Source organism: Vicugna pacos, chromosome 2 (genome assembly GCF_048564905.1).
Source record: "Vicugna pacos chromosome 2, VicPac4, whole genome shotgun sequence".
NCBI classification, from domain to species: Eukaryota; Metazoa; Chordata; class Mammalia; order Artiodactyla; family Camelidae; genus Vicugna; species Vicugna pacos.
The window spans coordinates 81,886,168-81,900,642 of NC_132988.1; the positions used below are offsets into that span (position 1 = coordinate 81,886,168).

At 37.6% G+C, this 14,475-nt stretch overlaps 1 protein-coding gene across 9 annotated transcripts in view; it reads left to right on the forward strand.

Annotated features, from left to right (window-relative positions):
- HERC3 (HECT and RLD domain containing E3 ubiquitin protein ligase 3) overlaps nucleotides 1-14,475 on the forward strand; it is a 130,325-nt gene that overhangs the window by 43,337 nt on the left and 72,513 nt on the right. For all 9 annotated transcript variants that reach the window (XR_012061307.1, XM_072943326.1, XM_072943287.1 and 6 more), the window contains 6 exons: nucleotides 2,872-2,948; nucleotides 3,800-4,021; nucleotides 5,244-5,335; nucleotides 6,532-6,662; nucleotides 7,147-7,307; nucleotides 9,457-9,533. Coding sequence is in view for 8 of the 9 variants with exons in the window: in XM_072943326.1 (XP_072799427.1) it covers nucleotides 2,872-2,948; nucleotides 3,800-4,021; nucleotides 5,244-5,335; nucleotides 6,532-6,662; nucleotides 7,147-7,307; nucleotides 9,457-9,533 (760 nt within the window). In the remaining variant the exon portion in view is untranslated. The remainder of the gene's footprint in view (nucleotides 1-2,871; nucleotides 2,949-3,799; nucleotides 4,022-5,243; nucleotides 5,336-6,531; nucleotides 6,663-7,146; nucleotides 7,308-9,456; nucleotides 9,534-14,475) is intronic.

Below are 14,475 nucleotides of genomic sequence, written 5' to 3' on the forward strand. Positions count from 1 at the left end.
GAAAATGTCTAAAATGTGGAAGTTACTTTTAAGTGGATTTTTTGGGATGACATCTCTGTTTGTTGAGGGTCCTTAATGATCAAAGAGGCCACTGGCTTACTTCCTTCATTTAGTTCCTGTTCCTTTTTACTACAAATGTACAGCATTTCCCTATTGCAGTACTTGTCACATTCTTTGTAATTGTTTATTGAATAAATATCTTTGGTACAAAGCTGGGAGCTCCTGATGCCAGGAGACCTAGATTACTCATGTTAGCATCACCACTTCTAAGAGTGTCCCAGCACATGCACTGCTCAGTACCAGTCTGCTGAATAAATGACCTCTCCTCCCCCACCCAATTCTTGTCCCTTTCAAAGGACAGTACTTTGTTTTTCCTCTTCATTTTTGTCCTTCTTAGATTTTTGTCTCTTTAATCAAACGTTTTAAGGAAAAGAGGAACATGGAGGTAAGAGTGATTTGGTTCATTTCCTGGTTTAGAACAGGTAATGTCTTGGATTCATTACTTCCAAAAGTAAATTTAATTTTGGGGAAGAGGGAGAGCGGAAATTAAAAGGAAGAAGGGAGATGCTGTATATTAATGAAATTGTGTGTAATATTAAGGAAAAGATTTATAACATTAATGACAAAAGCATTTTATTTGTTGATGACCGAAGACTCAAGTAAAGCTTTTTAGTAGCATTTCATTTCTAAAAATGAAGTAATCTGTGTTAGAGTAGCAATTTATAATTATTTTCATTAGTCATGTCTAAATTATGGGTGACTTCTGAGGCTTTAGTTTGTATATAATTTTATATTATAACTTAATTGAAATAAATTCATTAATTCATACCTTAATACTGTGGAAAGTAACATAGTTTTGAAGTCATGCAGCTTCAGATTCCAATACTATTACTTAGTAGATGAGTGACCTTGGGCAAATTGTTTAACTTATCTAAACCTTGGTTTCCTAACTTAAAAATGGAGTTACGTAGTACTATGAACCTTTACAAAGTTTTTGGGAGGATGGATGAGTAGGTAAAACACAGTATATGCTTGCGCTATATGTATAGGTATCTCCCCTTTTCTCCACCTCAAGGGTTTAATTTCTTATTATTTATCTTGTCCTTTTGACCTGATTCTTTTTTATAACTGTGATGGTGAAGGTTGTGACAAGAGTAGTAGTGACCCATGAAGGGAGAATTGTGGGGAATTTGAGTGGAATCTGGCCAAGAAAAAGGACATTCGTCCAAATTGCTGCATCAAGGTTCTGAAACATTGGTCCCTAAGGCAGTATTACATGTTCCAATTAAAAAAAATAGTGTGTTCTATTAGCTGTTGATACATGCAGCAGTTTGGACAAATGTCCAGGGAATTATTCTGAGTGAAAAAGAAGCCAATCCTAAACAATTACCTCCTATATCATTCCATTTATATAACATTCTTGAAATGACAAAATTTTGGAAATGGAGGATAGGTTAGTGGTTGCCAGGGGCTATGAATAGGGGCGGGGAGGAGTGGTTGTAAAAGTACAGCATGAGGAATCCTTGTGCTGTTGGAACCATAGAGTGTCTTGACTGTAGTGGTGGCTACATGAACCTATACACGTGATAAAAAACAATACATACACAGAAATGAGTACAAATAAAACTGAGGAAATATGAATAATATTGGTAGGTTGTACTAATGTCATATCCTTGTTATAATATTATACTATAGTTTTGCAAATGTCATCATTGGGGGAAACTGGACAAAGTATACAAGAGATCTCTGTTATTTTTCCTTAACTGCGTTTGAACCTACAATTATCTAAAAAAATTAGTTGGGCTCTATTTGGTACTAAACGCACATGTGAACTCTATTTTATAAACATTTTATATCTGAGAAGATAAACCATAACAAAAGCAACATCTGCCTATCACTCTAAATAACCCTTCTTCCCCTCTTGGACGTCTGTTTTCTAAAATGCCCCTCTCCCTGGAGCTGGCCTTATCTGACCCTTAGCTCCCATGGCATACACTTAATGAAGAGGAACACGGCAACTTGTGAATTGTTAAAACAGGGAGCAGGAGATATTTGCAGGCTGTCCAGCTCTGCTGGGCTGCACCAAGCGTGGATTTTTTTCATTTAATTCTCACCACAACCCTATGAATAGGTACTGTTCTTATCTCTGTCTTTCACATGAACAAGCAGAGAAGCAGGTTATAATCTGATCGTCCTCATTACCATCCTAGGGAATCAGAGGTTTGGAGGCATTGCCGTTAATAATTTTTTAAAATGTTCATAAAATACTCATAACATTTATCATCTAAACCATTTTTAAGTGTACTGTTCAGTAATGTTAAGTATACTCTCACTGTTGCGTAACCAATCTCCAGAAGCTTTTTATCTTGCAGAAATTTAACTCCGAACTCATTTAAGGACAACTGCCCATTTCTCCTCTCAATGTGGGTGTACACATATCTCTTTGGGACCCTGCTTGCAGTTCTTTTGGATTTATACCCAGAAGTGGGGTTACTGGATCGTGGCATTGCCCTCATTTGAAAGCCATTTAGACACCAGCTATGTTCTTAGTCGTCTCTTTTCTGTAGCTCACTCCTTTTCTCCTAGAATTGGAGATGGTAAGGTGGTAATTAACAGAGGGTTATGGCAATGCCGATGGTTTTAAGTGCAGAATAAGTTGTTTATTATTTAGTTTGTAAAAACAGTAACTACCTAAGAAGCAGGAGGTCAGTGAAAGACCTAATAGAATTATATCACGCAAGATTATATATTTGATTTTCAAAAGTCTTTTGTGAAAGATGTATTTTATTACAACTGTGTTATTTGGTCAGGAATATTTCTGATCATTGTTTGTGAATGCCCTTCTTAAGAGGAAAGCCTTTTCTGTTTTAGGTTAATACAAAAGCTGAACCAGCAGACAATATTACAAGTTTCCTGTGGCAACTGGCATTGCTTGGCTCTTGCAGCTGGTAATGTAATGTTAAAATATATGTTAATGTTATGTTAATTTGGAAATCATTTCTCTTTGCATTTTTGTGTGATGTTATCTAACTGGATACCTTTGACTAACTAGTTAGGGTCTGCACATTGCTGTTAGGCAGCGGCAGTTCTCAGACAGTCTTTATGTAGCTCATACTTTCCTCAGGGTGTGGATGGTGATGGAGGTGGTCATTATTGCTGCTCCACCTTTCTCTTGGGGGGGATGAGCGGAGGCAGGACTGTAGTTCAATGTTCTTGAGCAGAAAATTGGTTTTTGTTAGCTACAGCTCACTATCGAGTTATATTCCACCATGAAGCTCCCAAATAAAAAAGGAGGAGTAAGAAAAACCTAAGACAGCAGATAATGCTGTATTCTGGCAGATTGTATCTGGGAGAAAGTCAGCACAAACGTGTCCTGCTTGATTCTCTGTGGGGTGGTCCAGGTCATGGCTGGATCCCACCAAGTCCTGGGGCTCTCGTGGTCTTGGTGTGGTCAGAACTAGTTCACCTTGCTCAGTGGATATCTAAGCCTGGTAATTGGCATATTCAAAACTGAACTGACTTTAGTATTTAATTTTTTCTTTACATAAATGTTCACAGCCTTTGAAGGGTGATAAACTGCAGCTTGTCTCTCTGTTGTCCTGACAGTGGGACTTCTAGTTGTGGGAGTCTTCCAGTGTGACGTGTGTCTGCTCCCTTGCTTTGGGTGGTGGGCATATGTGTGTTGGGGGCTGAGCAACTAGCGGGTGAGCCTGCTGAATGACTCTAAAATAACAAGGTTATTCTTGTGGGTGGAACTTGTATGCTTTTGGTAATACCAGTTACCCTGTTCTCATTTCAGATGGTCAGTTCTTCACATGGGGGAAGAACAGCCATGGGCAGCTGGGCCTGGGAAAGGAGTTCCCCTCCCAGGCCAGCCCGCAGAGGGTGAGGTCCCTGGAGGGGATCCCACTGGCGCAGGTGGCTGCAGGAGGGGCCCACAGCTTTGCCCTGTCTCTCTCAGGAGCTGTTTTTGGCTGGGGGATGAATAATGCAGGACAGCTAGGGCTCAGTGATGAGGAAGGTAGGTAAACTCTTCATGTGTACTAATTTTTCTTTAAAAATTTATTGTTGGGAGGGAGGTAGTTAGGTTTATATATTTATTTTATTTTAGTATTTTTTTAATGGAGGTACTGGGTCTGAACCCCAGACCTAGCTCATGCTAAGCATGGGCTCTACTACTGAGCTATGCCCAGTCCCTTCTATATTTATTTATTTTTTAAATGGAAGTACTAGGGATTGAACCCAGGACCTTGTGCATGCTAAGCATGCACTCTACCACTGAACTATACCCTCCCTCATGTGTACCTCTTAACTTCATTTGTTTGATATACATGCTTCTTGAAGATCTTTTATGTGCTGGCCCCGTGTTGGCACTAAGGGTGCAGAAAGGACCAAAACAGACAATACCCTTGGCTTAGTGGAGATTGCATGCTAGCAAGCAGAAGCAAACAGGAAGCCAGTAAGTATACAGTATGTCGGGGGCTTGAGAGGAAAGTTTCCTGTTTTACTTAAGGTGGCCACGGAGAAGAAGTTTGAGCAGAACCCTGTAGGAAGTCAGATCGGAGAGGAGATTTCTATGTTGATAGAAATATGGGCGAAGAATGTTCTAGTCAAAGGGAACAGGGTGTGCAAAGGCTCTGATGCAGTAGGATATGGGATGTGGGATGAACAGGAGAAAAGCAGCAGAGCTGGAGGTCAGAGAGGTTGGGAGGCCCAGTTACGTGGGACCCTGAAGGGCAAAGTGAGATGTCAGCTTCTCTCGGTGAAGGAGCAAGACCTGAAGGTTTGGGGAGAAGAGTGATCTAATTTGGCTTTGCCTAAAGTGGGTTCAGGGGGAAGCTGGAAGACCAGTTTGGAGGCAATGGCAATAAAGATGGGTTTCAAATATATTTTGACGGTGGGGCCAGTTGATTTTGCTCATTGTTGAATGTGTAGATTGAAATAAAGAGAGGAAAAGCTGAAAGGATAAAGTTGCATTTATGAAATGAGGGAAACTTTGTATGTATCTGGGTTTGGGGGCGGGGGATGAGTGGACAAGTTGGGGAGTATGGGGAATCCATGAGTTAGGTTTTAAATATATTAAAAATGAGATGTCTATTAGACATCCAAGTGGAGGTTCAGTCACGAAGCTGAATATGTGAGTCAGGAATCCCAGGGGGACCTAAAATTTAGGCTCTGATAGCTGTGTATGTTTCATCTCCAAGGCAAATGGTAGTGACATGCTAGTGTTTCTCTTATTCTAGATCGAGAGTCTCCTTGCCACGTGAAGCTTCTACGAACACAAAAAGTTGTCTATATTAGTTGTGGAGAAGAGCATACAGCAGTTCTTACAAAGGTAAGGGACTCAGAGTGTTCTGGCTTGTTCTGTGGCACTTTGTTGCTGGGTATGATGTGGGTGATTATTGCTTGATTATTTTTGATAGTGTCTTTTAGAGAGAGTAGTGATAGTGTTTAAAAATAGTTCAAAATCTATAACCTTAAAAATATAGTATATATAGCAATATTCTGTGTTCCTTTAAAACAAGCCATTTAAATATATATAAGAAAGAGCAATATAATGTTTTAAAATTATCAACCTATTTATTTGCTATCCATAGAGAATGAAAATGTATTTTCATGTCAAAAATACTATTATAGATTCACTTTAATAAAATACGTTAGCATTTGTTCAAGTACAGCTGCTAAAAAAATCTTACCAAGGAGTCTGGAGCATTTAGTTTCTTTTTTTTTTTTTTTTAACATTTTTTATTGATTTATAATCATTTTACAATGTTGTGTCAAATTCCAGTGTAGAGCACAATTTTTTAATTATACATGAACATATATATATTCATTGTCACATTCCTTTCTCTGTGAGCTACCATAAGATCTTTTTTCTTTTCTTTTTTCTTTTTTTTTAAACTTTTTTATTGATTTATAATCATTTTACAATGTTATGTCAAATTCCAGTGTTCAGCACAGTTTTTCAGTCATACATGGACATATACACACTCATTGTCACATTTTTTTCTCTGTGAGCTACCATAACGTTTTGTGTATATTTTCCTGTACTATACAGTATAATCTTGTTTATCTATTCTACAATTTTGAAATCCCAGTCTTATCTTTTCCCACCCCCCACCCCCTTAGCAACCACAAGTCTGTATTCTATGTCTATGAGTCTATGTTATGTATTTATGCTTTTTTTAAAAATTTAGTTTCCTATGTATGAATGATCATGAAAAATTAATCTCATTTCACCTATCTTTTTCTCCTTTTTTTTGTGTTGCTTCTTAACACATCACTGTGTTTTTAAATAATTTTCAGCATTTATAGATGGCATACATCCCCTTGAACTATCTTTGTTCCACAAAGATGTAGCCTTCAGTTCTTTTCTGTTATTTTTTTATTTAACAAACATTCCAAAGGAGTGATTTGGCTAAGTATCAGGTGAGTGTAGTGGTGATATAAATTTTGTATATGGAGGGTTTCGGAGGAGTGTACCCAAACTCAGAGGTACAGTGCAGTCATGTGGTATTTGTTCTTTGTTAGAGTGGAGGTGTGTTTACCTTTGGTGCTGGTTCCTGTGGGCAGCTTGGACACGACTCCATGAATGATGAGGTTAATCCGAGAAGAGTTCTGGAGCTGATGGGCAGTGAAGTAACGCAGATTGCTTGTGGCAGGTGAGTGCTCCTAAGAGCTTCCTCGTATCTACTGAGACCCAGAAAGGGATCTTTGCAGTGACAGAGAATGCGGTTAGACGCAACCACCATCATTTTAAGACATCCCAATTGCATGTGCACCTACGGCGAAGGTTTGGAGAGTCAGATCTGAGCAGGGTGTGGCAAGGAAGGGTTTTAGAGAAGCAGAGTAACATGGGGCTGGTACGCCTGTTTGGGGATAAAGAGTAGCACGATGTTGGGGAGACGTGCAAAGGAAAGTGAAAGCGCCTCAAAGCACTTCTGGGAAATTTTACTGGTCCACGCTGCTTCTTCCCACACACCGCAAATGCAGCAGTCCCTTCAGCTCTTTTCCAGTCTCGCCATCCCACTGGTGAACTAGGGTGTCAGAGAAGGATGGGGTTCTACTCAGAAATAGCCAGGGTGTATATTCGTTCATGTCAGTAGAAATGATGCTGATGAGTTAACTTACATAATTTTTCCCCAGACAACATACCCTAGCCTTCGTGCCTTCTTCTGGACTCATCTATGCATTTGGTTGTGGAGCGAGAGGTCAATTAGGAACTGGACACACTTGTAATGTCAAGTGCCCATCTCCCGTGAAAGGTTACTGGGCTGCCCATAGTGGCCAGCTTTCAGCCAGGGCTGGTAAGAGTGATTTTCATTGGAATTTAATGATATTTTAAGTGCTACAAACAATTGTTTATAGAACATGTATTTTTTACCTTGAGGTCTTTTGGAGGGAATGAATGAGATATTTTCTTTTAACATCAATAAAAAATTATGGGAGTATTTACTCTGCACGAGACTCTGTAGTTGAGATCCTAGAGAATAAAGCAAAAAATGTAATTTTGGCCCTAATGACCTTGATAGTGGTGTATGCATTTTATTTATTATTATTATTGCTGATAATGAGTCAATGTTTATTCAGTGCTTAACTAAGTTCCAGTATTATGCTAAGCACTGAGAACAACCTTAAGAACTAATGGTTATTATCTCTATTTTGGAGATGAGGAAATTGAGTCTTAAGGAGGTTAACTTGCCCAAGATGATATAGATTCTGGGGCCAGGATTTAAACCCAGGTCTGCCTCATTTTAAAACTTACGCTCTTTTTTTTTTTTTTAAATTAAAACTATTTTATATAATTTTTAAAGGTCACACTCCATTTACAGTTATTACAAAATATTAGTTATATTCTCCATTGTTGTAAATACATCTTTGTAGCCTACCTCACCCCAGTAGTTTGTATCTCACGGTAACCACTGGTTTGTTCTCTGTATCCGTGAGTCTCAAGCTTGTGCTCTTAATGCTTGTGCATTGCTGTTTTGGTCACAACATGACATGATTTCTTTTCATGCTGCTTTTTTTCTCTTAAAAAAAACAGTTAAATAGCACAGTGTTCACTTCATTGGAAATCAAAATAAGGCAGTCATTCAGTAAGAGTAACTTGACATAATAAATCCAGAGGCTAAAATGGAGCGGTAGAGTCATTAAAAAGAAGTGTGATTTAATAATTAATTTTGATTTTGAAGACCATAGAGTGACACACTTACGGCTTGATCAGAATTTTGTTTTAACAGTAACAATTATCCATATCTCTGGATTATAAACTTAAGTAAAGGGATTGAATCTTTTTCTCTTTATAAACCTGGCATATAGCACAGGACCAGACACAAACTTCTCACTCAGTAAATATTTATAATGAACAAATAAGCATCTAAAATGTAGTGGAACTTGAAATATAAAATAAACAAGATTTTGTTTTGCTGATGTTCCACAAAATGAAAGAATAGCTTGGTGTTCTCTTGTCTATTTGTAAATTTCTTTTTCTCCAAGGCATTGTACTCATGTTAGGAATGTGTATGTTTAAGAAGTACACCAATTTAAAAAGCTCAAGTATTTTACAGCTTAATTTGAAACTATAAATTTTTGAAGTTTAATTACAGCATAACTGATGTGATCATAGATTTGTGCTTGGATGTTTGTCAATGTGATTTTATACCTTAAGTAGGTAAATTTCAATTTATTATGTAAATGCTGTGGTTTTAGGAACCTTCTTGGTAATGTGGGAGCACAGAGGAAGGCATCAAGGAGTATTCCGTTTAGAGGAAGTTTGAGCTGTGTCTGAAAGGATGATTTGGAGTTAGCCAGGTAGAGGACTATGAGGGAGTGGGCAGTGGTGAGTACCATGGAATTGCTCAGTTCCAGGAGCACCTTCCCAGTTATGCTCTAGGAGGCGCCATTCACAGAGAATACAGTGTGCACTGGGGTTGGTGGATGGAAAAGGCTTGGACGTAAGGATGGTGTGGTGTATTAGAAATGAAAGCGGTGTGAGAGTGTCACCACGGACACGGTGTGATGGAATCGGACAGGGAGTGTGACATGGAGGTCCTTCTGTGGCAGGCTTCATCCTGAAGGGGCTAAGGACCACCACACTCAGATGCTGGATGATTTCTTAGCGTATGTTCCGGTTTATAGTAGTGACTGTTTTAAATTCCAGGTCAGTGGCATGGTGTGGTAGAGTTAGAATGAAAAATAGGAACAAGGCCAGGACTAGCTGGCAGTCGGGGGAGGGAGGGAGGGAGGGTTGGAGTGGAAGGTACCATGTTATATATTTAGTTTTAATTGAAGTAGAAACAGTCCTGGGAAGAGAGCCAGGAAAGAAGGTTTCTGACTTCTCTGAAATAATTAAATGGATAGGAAACCACTCTGAAGTATATTTTGGAATATTAAGAAAGGGGATCAAGGGAAAACTTCAATTGTTGAAAAATATGCTCTTGAAAATTTTTTTGACAGATCGCTTTAAATATCACATTGTTAAGCAGATTTTCTCTGGAGGAGACCAAACTTTTGTACTTTGCTCCAAATATGAGGTAAAATTTTCTTTTGACTATTATTTTGGGGGTGGAATAATGGTGAACCAATATTTATTTTAATTTATTTAATTACATGAGAGCAATGTTACTCTTTGTTTCCACCAATTTTATCTTATTAAAATAAGCCAATTAAACCTGAGGTTCTCTCCATTTTATTCCCTTGAAGTGCCAATAATTTTCTTGGTATTTTAATCACAGAGTTCTAATTTATAATTTTAAATGACTTACTTATATCTGTATTTGTCCCAAAAGAGACTTAAGGAGGCATTACTTACTTACTTTGGGATTATTTGACTTTCCATTCTTTCCTTTCCCATTAAGTAGCAATAAATGCTAGGTATTTAAGAACTTGCTGGGCTCTTCTGATGTAACTGAGTATATCCTAAATATGAGATGCCGTGCTATTCAGATATCCTTTATTATTTATCATCTGCTCATAGCAGCATGCTGAAATTTCCCTCAGATTGTCTCCTGCACCACTGTGGTGGGTAAATCAGGAATGATGTTCCAGTGTCTTTCAGGGTCGAAGGTGGAAGAGAATGTGGGCCAGGTATCTGTGACAGAGCTTTAATTTATTCCTCCCTTCCTGGATGAGAGGAATCAGTCTGAAATTAGCACCTCAGATTTGTCTTCTGCCTCCCCGTCTGCCACCCAGTCCCCTGCTCTTGTGTTTCCTCTCCTCCCCCTCTCCCCAACTTTTATTCAACAAGCACTTAAGGAGGACCAACCATATGTAGTGCATTCATCCTCATCCTCCCCTGGAGGAGCAGGCAAGGGGCATTGGCGAAGACAGAAGAATTAGAATAGGTTGGGAAGAAAATGAGGGTCTGTGGACACAAGGGGCCCTTTCAGTGCTGGAAACTCTCCCATTACTCTGATACTTTGCCTTCTTTAAATATACAGTGTTCTTGCTTTCTAGTCAGTATCATTCTATGATTTTGGTGGAAAAGGTTGTGATGGAGCCCGAGGCTGCAGGTTGGACAGCTGAAACTGACAGTGAGATACTTTCCAGATCAGGAACCAGGAGAAGGTTCTGTTCAGTGCAACCATCTGGGGTGATTTGGAACTGTTGCTTTACACCTATTTTAGGCCCAGCCTCAGTGCTTCACAGAGAAACCTTGAGAAAAGCTGAGACTATTCTTTGTTTCTTCAAGATGCCAATAAAGCGAAATATAAAAAGCACCGAATCTCTGCAGGGTAATAACTTTGTGTCCACAAGTAGTAGAGTTTGAAGTATTCATTTCCCTAAGAAACTGGCTTGATGAACCAACTATAAATTTCCTGTGAAATTCAACATAAAATTTAGTTCATTCCTTTTGCAAATATGGTATCTGATACATGTAGTTGGATTTTAATTTTATTGTAATTAACACTGTCAGGACTGGTGAACAAAACTGATGAAAAGGAAGTTAAGTGACATGTTGTTGAAGAAACAGGGCAGGTTCAAGTTTAAACAACTGGTAAGAGTGACTTGCATTAAAATGTAAGATACAGAGAAGAAAGAATATGACTTAGGAAAGTATTGCTCTATCTTTTAAAAGCTGAAACCTCTATACTTAAGCTATTAAGCATTTGTGTTTAGATACAGAGTTGGATCAAAATATTTGTTTAATCTGTTACCATGACACTTGAAGAATCTCTTAAAGACCCAAAAAAAAGCATCTGTGTGTGACAGGCTCCATTTTTGTAAAACTCAGATTCATTCATTCATGCCAGGCCGGAGGTGGAAGAAGAGGGGAGGCACGCTATTTGGATACTCCGCTGCATTTGATTCTAGGTCTTGACAATTTATTGAGTGCAAACCATAGCCTCTCCTCTTCTTTTCCTATTGTTCCCTGGTTAGGATTGAAGGAGTGTGGTTGAGATTGTGTGTGTGTGTGTGTGTGGTGTGTCTGCCTGCCTGCCAACTTGCCTGACTCAAAACCTGCTAAAGTGACATTATCCTCTTTTCCTGGAACAGTTATCCTCGACCTTGGTGGCCCATTGAAATCACCTGTGGGCTTTATTTTATTTCCTTCCAGTTTTATTGAAATGTAATTGACATACAGCACTGTATAGTGTAATGCTTTGATTTAATTAAATACATCATGAAATGGTTACCACCATAAGTTTAGTGGACATTTAGTATCTCATATGGATACCAAATTAAAGAAATAGAAAAGTGTTTTTTCCTTGTGATGAGAATTCTTAGGATATACTCTTTTAACAACTTTCATAACACACACAGCAGTGTTAGTTGTATTTATCAGGTTGTACATTATGTCTTTAGTACTTATTTAAAACTCAAAATCTGTGGCTTTGACTACCTTCCTCCAATTCCCGCTTCCCCTTATCCATTGCCTCTGGTAACCACAAATATGATCTCTTTTTCTATGAGTGATTTTGTTTTTGAAGTATAGTTAACCTCCAACATTATATTAGTTCCTGGTATGCAACATAATGATTCAATATTTCTATAATTTCAAAATGAGCACTACAATAGGTCCAGTTACTGTTTGTCACCAAAGATATTTTGTAATTATTGACTGTATTCCCCACACTTGTGACTTGTTTATTTTGTAATTGGAAATCTGTACCTCTTAATCTCCCTCATCTGTTTCTCTCCATCCCCACCAGCCACCAGCAATCCTCTGTTTATTGTCTGTATCTATGACTCTCTTTGTTTTTGAGTATTTGTTATTTGTTTTGCTTTTTAGATTCCATATATAAGTGAGGTCTTACAGTATTTGTCTTTCTCAGTCTGACTTATTTTACTTAGCATAATACCTTTTAGGCTCATCCATATTGTTGCAAAGGGCAAGATTTCATTCTTTATTACAGCTGAGTAATATTCCATTATATATACATATATACCACATCTTCTTTATCCATCCGTTGGTGGACACTTAGGTTGCTTCCGTATCTTGGCTTCTGTACATAATGCTACTATGAACATAGGAGTGCATGTATCTCTTCAAAATAGTGTTTTTGTTTTCTTCAGGTTAATTAATTCAGGATCATATAGTGGTTCTATTTTTAGTATTTTGAGTGTCTCGATACTGTTTTCCATAGTGGCTGTGCCAATTTACATTCCCACCAACAGTGCACAAGTGTTCTCCATCTTCCACATTCTCGCCAACACTTGTTATTGTCTTTCTGATAACGAATATTCTGACAGGTGTGAGGTCATATCTCGTTGTGATTTTGATTTGCATTTCTCTGATGATTAGTGATGCTGAGCATCTTTTCATGTGCCTGTTGGCCATCTGTATGTCTTCTTTGGAAAGATGTCTTTTCAGTTTCTCTGCCCAATTTTAAGTTGGATATTTTTTCTTTCTTTGGGTTTTATGAGTTTGTATATTTTGGTTATTAACACCTTATTAGATATATCATTTGCAAATATCTTCTCCCATTCAGTAGGTGGCTCCTTTGCTGTACAGAAGCTTTTTAGTTTGATGTAGTTCCATTTGTCTATTTTTTCTTTTGTTTCCCTGCCTGAGGAGACATACCAAAAAATATTACTAAGACCAGTGTCAAAGATAGTACTGCCTTTGTTTTCTTCCAGAAGTTTTATGGTTTCAAGTCTCATATTTAAGTCTTCAATCCATTTTGAATTTATTTTTGTGCATAGTGTGAGAGAGTAGTCCAGTTTGATTCTTTTACATGTAGCTGTCTAGTTTTCCTAACATCATTTATTGAAGAGGCTGTCTTTTCTCCATTGTATATTCTTGCCTCCTTAATCATAGATTAATTGCCCATATAAATGTGGGTTCATTTCTGGGCTCTCTATTCTACACTATTAATCCTGTCTTTTTTTTTTTTTTAATGACAGCTTCATACTGTTTGGAAGACTGTAGCTTTGTAGAATAGTTTGAAATCAAAGCACATGATACCTCTGGCTTTGTTCTTCTTTCTCAAGATTATTTTGACTATTTGGGGTCTTTTGTGTGTGCATACAAATTTTAGATTTGTTCAAATTCTGTGAAATGTGCCTTTAGTATTTTGATTGGGCTTGCATTGAATCTGTAGATTGCCTTGGGTAGTATGGTCATTTAAACAATATTAATTCTTCCAATCCATGACACTGTATATGTTCCCATTTGTGTCACCTTTAATTTTTTTAATCAGTCTCTTATTGTTTTCCTAGTATAGATCTTTTACCTCCTTAGTTAGATTTATTCCTAGGTATTTTATTCTTTTTGATATGATGGTAAATGGGATTATTTTCTGAATTTCTCTTTCTGATAATTTGCTGTTAGTATGTAGAAATGCAACAGATTTCTGTTAATTTTGTATCCTGCAGCTTTTTGGAGTTCACTGATGAGTTCAGGTAGTTTTTAGTGGCATCTTTAGGATTTTCTATGTATAGTATCATGTCATCTGCAAACAATGACAGTTTTACTTTTCATTTCCAATTTGAATTCCTTTTATTTCTTTTTCTTGTTTGATTGCTGTGGCTAGGACTTCTAATACTGTGTTGAATAAAAGTGGTGAGAGTGGGCATCCTTGTCTTGCTCCTGATCTTAGAGGAAATGCTTTCATCTTTTCACTGTTGAGTATAATATTAGCTATGGGCTTGTCATATATGGCCTTTATTATATTGAGGTATCTTCCCTCTATACCCACTTTATGGAGAGTTTTTATCATAGATGGATGTTGAATTTGGTCAAAAGTTTTTTCTGCATCTATTGAAATGATCATATGGTTTTTATTCTTCAGTTTGATAATGTGATGCATCACACTGATTGATTTGCAGATATTGAAAAACTCTTGCTTCCTGGGATAAGTCTTACTTGATCATGATGTATGATCCTTTTAATGTATTGTTGAATTTGTCTTGCTAATATTTTGTCAAAGGTTTTTGCATCTGTGTTAATTAGTGATATTGGCCTTTAATTTGTGTGTGTGTGTATGTGTATGGTAGCTCTGGTTTTAGTGTCTGAGCTATACCCATCCTTCT